General features: G+C 41.1%; 1 protein-coding gene across 1 annotated transcript; it reads left to right on the top strand.

Moving 5' to 3' along the window:
* Window positions 1-445: 445 nt before the first annotated feature.
* On the top strand, window positions 446-6,761 carry adra2db (adrenergic, alpha-2D-, receptor b). Its single transcript, XM_031857798.1, has one exon. The coding sequence runs from the start codon at window positions 812-814 to the stop codon at window positions 2,084-2,086; it is 1,275 nt and encodes a 424-aa protein (XP_031713658.1). The 5' UTR covers window positions 446-811; the 3' UTR covers window positions 2,087-6,761.
* The last annotated feature ends 5,288 nt before the right edge of the window (window positions 6,762-12,049 follow it).

Genomic DNA, 12,049 nt, shown 5'->3' with positions numbered 1-12,049 from the left:
TAATTTGAACACCGTGACTTCCTAATTGGCAGCCATGCAGGGCTGATAAAGTTCAGAGAGACCTCCCGCTGTGCTGTTTGACCTCCATATCCATTAGTGGCTATTAAAGGCCATTTCACCCTAAATATCCCTATCATAGCCCTGCCAGTGCCATGAAATATAATAATGAAAATAGTCATTTGAAATTATTACAATGGTACAATCTACAGTGGTAGATTGTGTAGGCAGTTTGTGTTTTCCACTCCCAGCATACTGTAGGCTTATGTGTATTATGTGTAATACTGACAAAAGTTAATATGAAATTTTCAAAGAAATCTCAAATCTGTCTGAACAATGCTCTCTCTCTCTCTCTCTCTCTCTCTCTCTCTCTCTCTCTCTCTCTCGCGCGCGCGCGCAAATTTGGAGGAGGCTTGCAGTGATGTCACCTCACTCCTGTGTGGGCATTCATTCCATCAGCAGTTTGTCTCCAAAGATGCTGCTCACCAAAACGCATAAATAAACACCTTTACGCACCGCGATGTGACAGAAGAGGGGCGACTTTACTCGTGGAGCATTGGATTGTGATATTTTCGGAACCCCGTGTGCCCGTCGGGATAATTTGGAGGATCTGTAATGTAGAGTTTGCTGTTTGAGAAGATGCCTTTGAGCAGGAACTGCGTTTTCTGTGGGCTACACTCTGTTTCTATTGACCAGGAGCGTTACGCACAGCATATTTCCATGCGTTAGAGGAGCGCACCAGTCGTGGCTGTTTTTGGAAACGAAAAGGGTGCAAAACAACAAACATGACACGAAAGGACAAATTTGAGCCAGAATGGATTTAACACAGTTAAATTTGTTGGTGGAAAACGTTTCCAACAATGACAACAACACGGACGCAACGTTTGGCTTACCACACACGGTGGCAGCCACTGCGCTCATCATCGTGGTGGTTACTGTGATCATCTCGGTGACCATTGTCGGTAACGTGTTGGTAATTGTAGCGGTGCTGACCAGCCGGGCTCTCCGTGCGCCCCAGAACCTTTTCTTGGTCTCTCTGGCATCAGCGGACATCCTAGTCGCCACACTGGTCATCCCCTTCTCCCTCGCCAATGAGGTCATGGGCTACTGGTACTTTGGAAGTACTTGGTGCGCCTTCTACCTGGCTCTCGACGTGTTGTTCTGCACCTCATCCATCGTGCACCTGTGCGCCATCAGCCTTGACCGCTACTGGTCAGTGACAAAGGCGGTCAGCTACAACCTGAAGCGGACACCGAAACGCATCAAGTCCATGATCGTTATAGTGTGGGTAATATCTGCTGTCATCTCCTTCCCTCCTCTTCTCATGACCAAACATGATGAACGCGAGTGCCTGCTGAACGACGAGACCTGGTACATCCTCTCCTCCTGCATGGTGTCCTTCTTTGCTCCGGGTCTCATTATGATTCTGGTTTACTGTAAAATATATAAGGTGGCAAAGCAGCGCTCCTCCACCGTGTTCGTGGCCAAGAACGGCCTGGAGAGGCAGCCCTCTCAGTCCGAGACCTGCTTCGTCAGGAAGGACCGGTTCGAGACGGAGAGCCCCAGTAGCCAGAGCTCTGGCAGCCACCAGCAGAGGCAGGGGGAGCTGGATGACATCGACCTGGAGGAGAGCTGCTGTCCGTCGGATACTAAACCCCGCAATCATCGCTTCACCAAACGGAGAAAGGTGGAGGGGTCAGACTGCTGCCCGCCTCAGAACTGTCGTCTCTCCTGGGCTTCCTCCCGGGCGTCACAACTCTACCCGGAGCAGAAGAACACAGCTGTGCGACAGCAACAACTTACAGCGGCCAATAAGACCAAAGTGAGCCAGATGCGGGAGAAACGTTTCACCTTCGTGCTGGCGGTAGTGATGGGGGTGTTTGTGCTTTGCTGGTTCCCCTTCTTCTTTACGTACAGCCTGCATGCTATCTGCAGAGACAGCTGCTACATCCCTGGCGCACTTTTCAACCTTTTTTTTTGGATCGGCTACTGCAACAGTTCTGTAAACCCCATAATTTACACCATTTTCAACAGGGATTTCAGGAAATCCTTCATGAAAATCATATGCAGAACTTCTAAACGCACATAAACAGAACAGAGTCCTGGGACAGATCTGTGTTGCCTCTTTCACTCAATGCTGGGCGTTATAAGCACTCGTTCCTTCTCCCCAAATTCATTTAAATGTAACTACTATCATATTTTAAAAAAAAATACCCAGTGTTGTAAACATATAAAAAGTCTGTGAATAAAATTTTAAGTTGAGCAAAACAAAAGAGACATATTTTTAGTGCACCAGTGTTGCAAATAAGTAATTTAATCAGATACATTTACGCCACACTTGTAATATGTTCATTGTATAATAAGTCCTGCAAACATGCACATTCAAACGTAAGATTTTTGTATTGGATAAATCACAAATGCTGCAGCAAGCAGGAGGAAAGAGCTACTTCAAGGATCAATTGAAGTCATGAATGTAGCTGGATTCCAGTGCTGGCGGCTGGATCGCAGTGGGTGATTTGTGTAAAGATAAAAAGATGAATCTCCAGCATCCATAAGATATGAGCATGGGGATAAGGAGGCAAGCAAGTATGGCCTGTGTGAGTGTGTCTCACGGGGAAATAAAAATGAAATGAAATGCTATAGATCAAATGATTTAAGTTTATCATCCTGTGTAGAATGTAGCATTCTAAAAATGTTTGGCATAACTGCAGGTATTTCGAACACACATGTATTTTTTCTTGCAGCAGTTAAAGCTACAGCAAGACTGCCAATTCTTATCAGTGAACCCCCCAAATTTATGTAAGAGTCTAATCTCACACCACCTCACACCAGAACAATGGCCAAGCTCAGGCCTGCGTGTGCAAAATCTATTGGACAAATCTGTGTTTCATTTCAACACCTCACATACCTCAGTATTTTGTCGGTAAATATTAAAACCATGCAAGATCACTATTCTGCAACACAACCTTATTGCTAGGTTATATAGTTCAGCAAATATTATTTTCATTGTGTTGTGAAATATTTTTTTCACTCTCTTACAAATAAAATGTGAATGGTAAGATGAGAAAAATAATTTCCTGTAGATTTGACTGACTGTGACATTGCCAGAGGATTGTAAGGATGCTCACTTGTGAAACAACCTAAATAGTGTCGTAAAAATAACATCTCCAGACAAAGTTATTGCGGGAAGAGCTGGATCTCCATCCATCAAATCTCATTGGTTCAATAAGATAGCTTAATGTAATATCTAAACATCAGGCTCCTCTGCTTTATAAAGCTGTTATCATAGAAAAAGTCCAACAAATTATGACTTCAACTATCCTTTAACCTATGTATATGTAGAAACAATTCAGAGCAGAAACAAGTCTTCACATTGTATGGGGGAAATATATATTGTTACTACGTGCAAAGGAAATGTGGTTAGATTCCAGGGTCTATTTTTACTGCACACTGCACAACACTGTTTCCCATATAGCCTCAAACTGTGGTTGCTTCATGGTGCATCTGGGATATATAAAGTGGATGTGAAATGTTGTATATATGATGAAACTCGTATGAGAAGTTCCTGCGCTTCTTTGGAAAAACTCGGCTATAGTGAGAAAAAGGTTGACCGGCTCCATATCAGCCTATTGTCTATGGGGGTGCGGTGGAAAGATACACTATTTATATCCTCTTAGGAATGTCTTCAAAGCAGTCCTACGGCTCAGTGGCGCCTTGCCAAAGATAATCACACTGTTTGAGGGGTGTCATGCTTGAAAGGAATGTTTAAAAAAAAAGTTGTATCCAGCGTTTCTTGTGATGAAGGTGTTGTTGAAATATCATCGAGGGAAACAAGAGCGAAGGGGGTTGCATATTTCCTTTTTTTCCTCTTGACGCACAGCACCATTTTATTCATGAACAGAATTAAATAGTCTGAGAGAAGTGCAGCTGGTGAGAGAGAGGAAACTTTATCTCAAAGGGATTCACAAACTCTTGAAACAGATGAAATGTCTGGGCCGAGTCACACTCACAGGTAGCATTCAAATTAGCTTTGTATCTTCATCTTGAAGAATTACTGGGAGGAAAGCGATGTTAATGATGTCGTATGATGTAACGATGGATTTGTGTAACTTGATGTTGTTGTGTATACATATGCATCTTAATTTCTATATAGAGAGCACAGTTATTGTCCTGGGAGGAAATATTTCCATGAGTACTCATATGTAATTTTCTTCCTGATTGTATACCGATTACTGTCCAACAAGACATGTAACTCCCTTGTTAAATCTCACTTCCCGATTTAATTATCTTTCTAATCAACTGCTCATTGCAGCACAAATGGAGCACAGTGCTTTTAATCAGCTGTTAGTGTTTTGTCAATTTCAGTCATGTGTAATCTCTCCGAATTGAGAGACCTACATGCAGAGCAGCATGGTATGTTATACTATGTTAATTTTCACCTAAAGAAAAACTAAATTTTCAAACAAGACTAAACACAGATCCCTCACAATCCTTCATGAGATAAATGCTCTGCTAATTGCACTTGTATTCAAGACAAAATTTGTGTTGTTTATCCTGTGATTTGCATGCCTCTCCTAGTGAGCCTTTTGTTTATCCCAGACTGTAAAAAAAAGTTGGAGACGAGTTCAGGATGAGAAGCCGAGCTGTGGTGACCCTCAACCTCCCAAATCCTCTTCATGAGAGCAACAGACCAACTGGACAGAGTCAAAACATTTCCTGGTGTGGGATGCTGAAGGAAAAGCTTTATTCTGGGCTGTTAAAGGGAAGGAAGAGTGGATGGTCAGAGCCAACTGCCAGGGTCAGCAGCCCGGGCAAGGGATATTTACAGTCACAGTAGTTTGAGGAGATGTGGTTATAAATGTTTTAAGATGCGTGCAGCGTCTTAGGACGAGAGAGAGAGAGAGAGAGAGAGAACAATGCTGAGAGCAGTTGTGTGTTGTCCTCTGCTACATTATCTTGTTTATCAGGTACAATGCGGCATCTGCAGGTAATTGCTTTTTTCAATTGTCTCTAACAAGATAAGAGTTGGAGGTGAGCAGGGCCAAAACTGGCATCAATCCCAGGAAGCTGCGTATCTGGAGAGGAAGAGCTAGTTTGTCATTAGTGGAAATCAGCTGGTGTTCAAGTGAGGGAGGGACTGAGCTCGCTGCCTCCAGGCTGTTCTAGCATATCGCCCCGTTCAACACAAGTATGTGACTTGAGGTGTCAAAGGAAATCATAAAACTACAGTGCTCACCGAAAGATGACAGTCAGATTACTGGCCTCTGTGTTTTGCATGTACACATATGCAGATGTGTAACCTCCATGCCTCTTGGTTAGACCAAGCAAGTGGATATTCTACTCACTGGAAGAATTACCAATTTCCAGACATTAGATATTTTAAGATCTATTTTTAAAAAATATGAAAGAATTCAGCTTTGAAAGAAATGTATGGCGCTATTCTATATTTCTCTTGATCCCAGGAAACAAACAAAACCGACAATACAAATAAACTGCACTTTTAATTACATTTAGAGGAAAACATATTTTCTTCTGGACCAAACGGTTGCAGTTAGAAACACGTAGTAAATGTTGTAAATTGAAGAAAAAAAAGAAGAAAAAAAACGGTACAAAACTATTCAGGTCAGGTTTAGTAAAAAACATGGTTCGGCTTAAAACGACTATGGAATTGAAACAAAACAAAAACGCAACAAGTTCACAATGGACACAAACAGCAGTCTCCTGGGTGAAACTCCTGTGTTTTCATCTATCCACCACCCCAAAAATCCACACCTGAAAAACATACTTTACTTCTCTTTGAGTAACAGCAGAGGCCAGCTGTTTTAGAAGGAAAAACCCATTAACTGTTTTTAGGGTACTGAAACATTATGTGTGGCCCGTTTTTAACAAAATAAATGGAGAAATGTGATTGAGAGCCACAGACAGATTTCTGCATTGTTTCTTTCAGGCTTTTCATTTGAAGTTGTTTACAAAAATTAAGATATAGAATACTGCCAGCCTCATGCTTTAAAAGTAAATAAAATCCATATTAAAGTAGACCAACAATCTGATTGAACCAGAATTTCTTGTTTGGGCTGAAAACTTTGATTATGCTTCTTCGCCTAAACACTTTCAAACAAAAGTATGCTTTCCCCTGTTCTGTTCTTATAACTGAAGAAACAACTTTTGGTGTGATTAATTTGTGGTGTGTAGGAAAACGTTCAGTACCTTAAGGCACAACCACGATACTTAATCGATGTAGTTATCTCCTCTCTTGCTCTGTTGCCTGCCTTGTTCCTGCATTTGGTATAAAACTAGTTATGAAAGCAGTTATTCAAAGAGAGATGTGCATCTGTCTCTCTGTTTATCATTTATTCGCATTCCTCAGTGAGTATTGTATATTTGTTGAAAAAATATTGAAGATATTGACAAAGATGTCAAGTCATGGCAGTTACAAATTATTCACCATCTGTCCCGTTTATAGAACTGAACATTCAAGGAATTCTTGCTCAAAGGCGTCAGAAAACAGATGGTATGGTACCGTGCAGATGTAAACATGTGAACATTGTCTTGTATTGTATTGTTTGTCTTTAGTGGGAAGAATTGTATTCATCCCCACCCACTCTATTTCATAAAAGTCAACGTGCTTCTTCAGCTTTCTGTGTGAGATTAAATCTTCTTTTGTTTGTAGCGGGCATCCACAGGCAATATTTAAATCCAAACAAAACATCGGTGCAGCTGCTTAATCTTCTAGGGAAATCTTGTGTAATGTATTTCTCTCAAAATGTTTGATGGAAGGTGCTATTCTTGATACTCTTAAGTACTTCCCCCGTTCCAGTACTGAGGCAGATTACTGAGACGATGTCCTGCTGGACCATAATGCTTCTCTCCTCCCTTTTGTTTTCTATTCCTTCCATCACATGTAAAAACACAGGGAACTTCCTGCACTCTGTCATGGATTTTGTCTATTTATACACATTTTGTCAAAGTAGCCATGCCATTAACCAAACACCTATGACCTGTGATACTATGGAAACTCTAAACACAGGAAATGGACTGGTTGTACTATTATATGCAGGTAGGTCACAAGCACAGAAGGGGCACAGGAAATACAATATTTTGAAATAATTTATCTACAAACAAGTCTTTATCTTGACAATCAAAAACAATAAAATTCACAAAAGTAAAGTTGCCTACATAGATAAATAAAAGCTTCATCAACTGTTTGTAATATCATCATCTGAAAGAGCTCTAGTGCTGGCCCCTGCAGGAGCAATAATTGCAGCCATGAAACTAATGTTAGGAGCCAAGGGAGAATGAAGAAATAATAATAATAATAGGAGTTCCCTCATCACCCAAGTGTATTTCTCTCAGCTCTAGTGCTCTTCACAACAACAGCCCTTCAATGCATTCTCTGCTCTGACCCAGTTTCAATGAGTTGGAGGGGTGGATGTAAATGCTGCGGCTGTAATTACAGGGTCCCTGTGTTTGTATTTGCCTTGGGCCCTCCAAGCAACTGAGTGCAGCCATTGGTGGACCACATGCACTTCACAGCAGGAAGTGTTTTAATCATGCAGGCCTGGAGTTGTAGTTGTCATGAATCTTGGATTCAGCCCAAGAATTCACAATGAATACGACCTGCACTGAGCTGGATATGAGAGGTAACAAGGCTTTCAACCGGCACTTCATGCAGAGGCGACTTCGTCGCTGAAAGCGTCTCATTGTGGTTCTCCAACACTACAAACTAACCAACTCTCATGTTCATCATCAAGAATCTTCAGTGGGCAGTATCAATTAACATGTTGAACAAATAAAATAAAGAAATTAGGTTCAGTTCAAGCAATAATAGACTACCTAAAGCCTTATTTATTTAAAAAAAATGCACAACTGCAACAAGAACAGAGCAGAAAAGAGCGACACCATCTGTCACAAATGTTCCATCTTAATTTAAGAGCTTTTTTTTGAGCATTTCAAATTTATAAATCCTTTCCAAAAAGTGTGTGTATGTTACGGCTTTGTTGCCATCCGCTTGGCACCATTGAGATGTTCGTACAGCTCACTGACTCTCCTAATCCTAGAAGAGAGGGGATGTTTCTTTTTAAGCTACAGTAAGAAGAGGATAACATGCTTTTACTCCTGTCCCCGAAAGTGGTATCAAATTTGTTTGTGGGTAGTTGGGACCAATTCTTTACTCTGCACACATTTAAGGGCTTCATTGTGAGAATCCAGAAGGAATGTGGGTTAAACTGTTATACCATTGTTAGTAAAAAAGAAGAAAGCTCTGACAACCCCACCACCTGCCCAGCACCAAATATGCACAGTTTGTTAGCTGGTGCACACATTGAAGCATTTAGAAACTAAAGAGACAGATTTTTCCCTCTGGAGTTGATGGAGACCAAAAAAACTGATTAAGGGGGGGATTTCATTTTCCATGTGGCCAAACACGCAACTCCAATTGAATGCTAATATTGCTACAAGTCTGCTGGATATGTAAACATGTTCACATATCCAGCAGACTTGTAGCAATATTAGCATATTGCTACAAGTCTTGATGACAGGCAGGCAACTGTCATCAAGACAACTTGAGTGTGTTTACAGTTTGTTGTGCTTCACCCCAAGGAGCAAAACAAAAACAATCAAACAATGAATGAAGGGTTAAACACAACCATTTTCTATTTGGTGGCGCATAACTGACAATCATGAACAGAATTATAAATATAATTATGTGCATTTAGGATATTCACAAACAGATTAAAAGAACCAAAATCTCACCAATAAAAGTGTGTTAATTAATAGCAACAATAACTAGTATCTAGCTTTTTGAGAGAAATAATCAAGTGCAATGATTTTTGTTTTTTTGGTTTGTGTCCAGCACCATCTGCTCGCAAGGAATATTTTCTTTATGCTAATTCTCCATCAAAATTGCATATAGAAATGATAAATTACCACGTTTCTAGAGGATGGGGTAAAGCCAGCTGTTGGGACAGGAAGTAGAGGAAGATGTGGGAAGGCTGGAGGAAGGTTCCCCCGGCGCTGACCTCAGTCTCAGCGACCCTGAGCTGAAGGCAGCCCTAATGAGGCCGACACTCAGTCCACAAGAAAATCACCCAGCAGAGAGTTGGCTGTTATTGTATCTGCTTCATTTTCATTTATCATAGTGTGTGTGGAGAGACAAGTCCGAGACGCAGCTTGTGCGCTATTTTAACAGCGCTAATCCAGATGCAAGATTGTGAAACAATTACTCAAGTATTGGCCCCACCCACCACTCCCTAAAGGGCCAGAAGTCACTGGGGTAACACACCCATCACCCTGAGATGGTACGTTCTCACAGACATCCAACCTGCCAACAAGCAGCCAAGCTCAGGAAGGAGAATCATTTTGTTTCCCATCCCGACCCTTTTATCTCTGACTCCAAACTATTTTAGACCCCACAGCCAGGGCTTGCGGTCAGCGCTCCCAAGCACCAAAGGAGCTGGAGTTTCAAATTGTCGCTACACAGAGAGTGTAGTGAAATTCAGCAATCCCAAGGACAACAGGAAGTAATAAATCAAAGACAGGGGCTGATTGAAAGCGATCGCTGAGATACTGGCAGTAATGAAACATGAGCTGACAACACCCTGAGGGAATGGACTAATGTCCCGCAGAGAGAGCCACGCAAACTTGTCCAAACAAGGGGAATGTTTATTTTCATAACCTTTGACTCTTTTCTACCGCATCAATCTGCCTCCATCTCTCTTTGCTTATCTCTCTGTTCAACTATCCTCTTTATAAATGTGTGTTTGTTTTGTTGCCAGATTTACATTCTGGGACCATTCTGCTGTATTGTGTTTTCTGGGTCATATGTGGAATTTATTGAGGGCAAAGAAAATACATTTTCTGTACTTTATATTTTGCTTTCTTAAAAATAATATTAATAAAAATAGTAATAACAATACAATTATCCTCTCAAGTTTCAGCTCCTCATTAAGGAAATATTTCACAGCAACAATAGCAATATCTAAAGAATGAGCTCTAAACCATCTTCAATCATCAAAAGAGAAACTCTATTATCAATTCAAATTTTCAAAAAGCCTTTCGTGCTGAATACGTTTTTTCTCAAACAACACCTGAAAAATGTTCAGGTGTTGCTCGAGAGAGACTCTGTGTGACCAAGTATCTCATAGCTTTCTGGTTATCTCTCTTTGGAGTTTGGTTTGACAGCACATCCGTCTTTCCGATTCAGAAGAGATGCAGGAAGTGTGACAGCCCTCTTGACTTCCTGTAAGGGCTGTCTTTCCCTTTTACTAAGGCTAATAAATGAAGGCTGAAACAAGGTCTCTGACCCCATGTGAGCTATCTGCGCAGTATAGGGCTGCCATGTTGGAGGGTTACAGCAAATGGCACTAGAAATAAATTGATGTTGTCCACTCAGGTGCTCTTTGGTTGATCTCGACCTGACAGAACCTGGCGCTCGAATGGATGGCGGCCGATATAACGTTTTCAAAGAGAAAGCATTTCTTTATGGTCTTTTATAAAAGATCTTTTCAATAACTGCAGAATTGTAATATCAGCATGTGGGAGAATAAACAGGGTTTGACTGCAATGAAAATGTTTTTCAAGGGCTGAACGCCAACAAATATTGATTAAAGCATCATATTTGGTAAGATAAAAATATGTTGCAAATTTTGGAAATTATTTCATCTATCTGCCTTCAATAAATTCTGACTCTTGGACTCAGAACTGAGATTATAACAGAGATGAGGCCCGAGAGCGAGAGAGAGAGAGAGAGAGAGAGAGAGAGAGAGAGAGAGAGAGAGAGAGAGAGAGAGAGAGAGAGGGAGAGGGAAGAGAAGGTGGAAGCTGGTGGACTATTGCAGGTAATGTTTCTGTAAGTAATTTGAACGTCAATCTTATGAATGAAGCTTCGGTAAAGCCCGAGTAATAATAGTAATTAGCCCCAATTCCAGCAGGAAAGATGTCCACTCTCATTAGCAAAAATAATGCAAATCATTTGGGGATTCTTTGGTTTTAAACCAGACAGAAAAGGAGAGCCAGAGAATGTGAACAAAGTGATTTGTAGGCTTTGCAATAAACAAGTCGGGACTAAAGTTGGAAACACCACAAAGGTCTTATAACTTACCATCCAACAGAATACCCAAGTCTGCCACCAACTCCATCCACAAAGAGCAGCCGTACCATAACTCCCATCACGGAAAGCGATCGAACCTCAATCATCGGGGCTTCCGCAAAGGCAACAAAGTACAAACGTAACAGTCGACGGTGGCGAGATTGTACAAGGGCAGTTACTGCCAGTTGATTCATTTTATTTATTGATCTCAGCATGCCCTTGTGTAAAATTACTGCCTATATATTGTGGCCACATGGGTATTGCTACATAATGCGTCTCCAGTGCATAAACATTTATAAGTGCGTCTTTCTCTTCAGCTGACTTTTGGACTACAATTACGTACATCATTGTTTTTCTTAGAGCATATCGTCAGTACAGGAATTTCGTTATTAATTACACCTGTAATGACTGAAACAGCTGTTGTGAAAAGGGCCTTTAACCCAGCATGAACAATACCAGGACTCTGAAACGGAAGCAGATTAAATGACCTCAGCCATCATTCATTTCTAACATTTATACCTGCGCTTTTACTACAGGCACAAGTTAAAATGTCCTCAGTGAAAAAGGCCTACCGTTCATCAAGTCTTGTGTGATAAAAAACGGTACATGGATATCTCGTTGACAAAATGAGGAAAACAATGAAGACTAGTGTATTTTACACACTTTATATTATTATTATCTTTAGTTGTCAGCTACCCACTTTTTGTTGATGTTTTGCCTGCCTGTTTTATTCTCCTCTTTGCCTGCAGTGACAGACATGTTACAGACATGTTACAGACTTTTAGGCCGCCTAACCTTTGAGTAAAGTGCTTTTTAACAACCCATGCCCCGCTGAGCATCCTAACCTGTTAAAAATTCAAACTCCGCCAGGATCACAAAGATTTTATTTCATCTCATAGTTTCATCTGCTAGGAAGTAAAACCTGTAATGCTCGGTGTAACACCGTCAGACTGCACTCTACACAGA

The sequence above is a fragment of the Anarrhichthys ocellatus genome, unplaced genomic scaffold, assembly GCF_004355925.1.
Source record: "Anarrhichthys ocellatus isolate YVR2014 unplaced genomic scaffold, GSC_Weel_1.0 scaffold19, whole genome shotgun sequence".
Taxonomy (NCBI): Eukaryota; Metazoa; Chordata; class Actinopteri; order Perciformes; family Anarhichadidae; genus Anarrhichthys; species Anarrhichthys ocellatus.
The sequence above is the reverse complement of the archived record's forward strand: the minus strand, read 5'-3'. Positions and strand labels throughout refer to the sequence as shown.

Excerpts from the sequence above, each read along its gene's own strand:
- adra2db (XM_031857798.1), top strand. The coding sequence starts at position 812 with ATGGATTTAACACAGTTAAATTTGTTGGTGGAAAACGTTTCCAACAAT.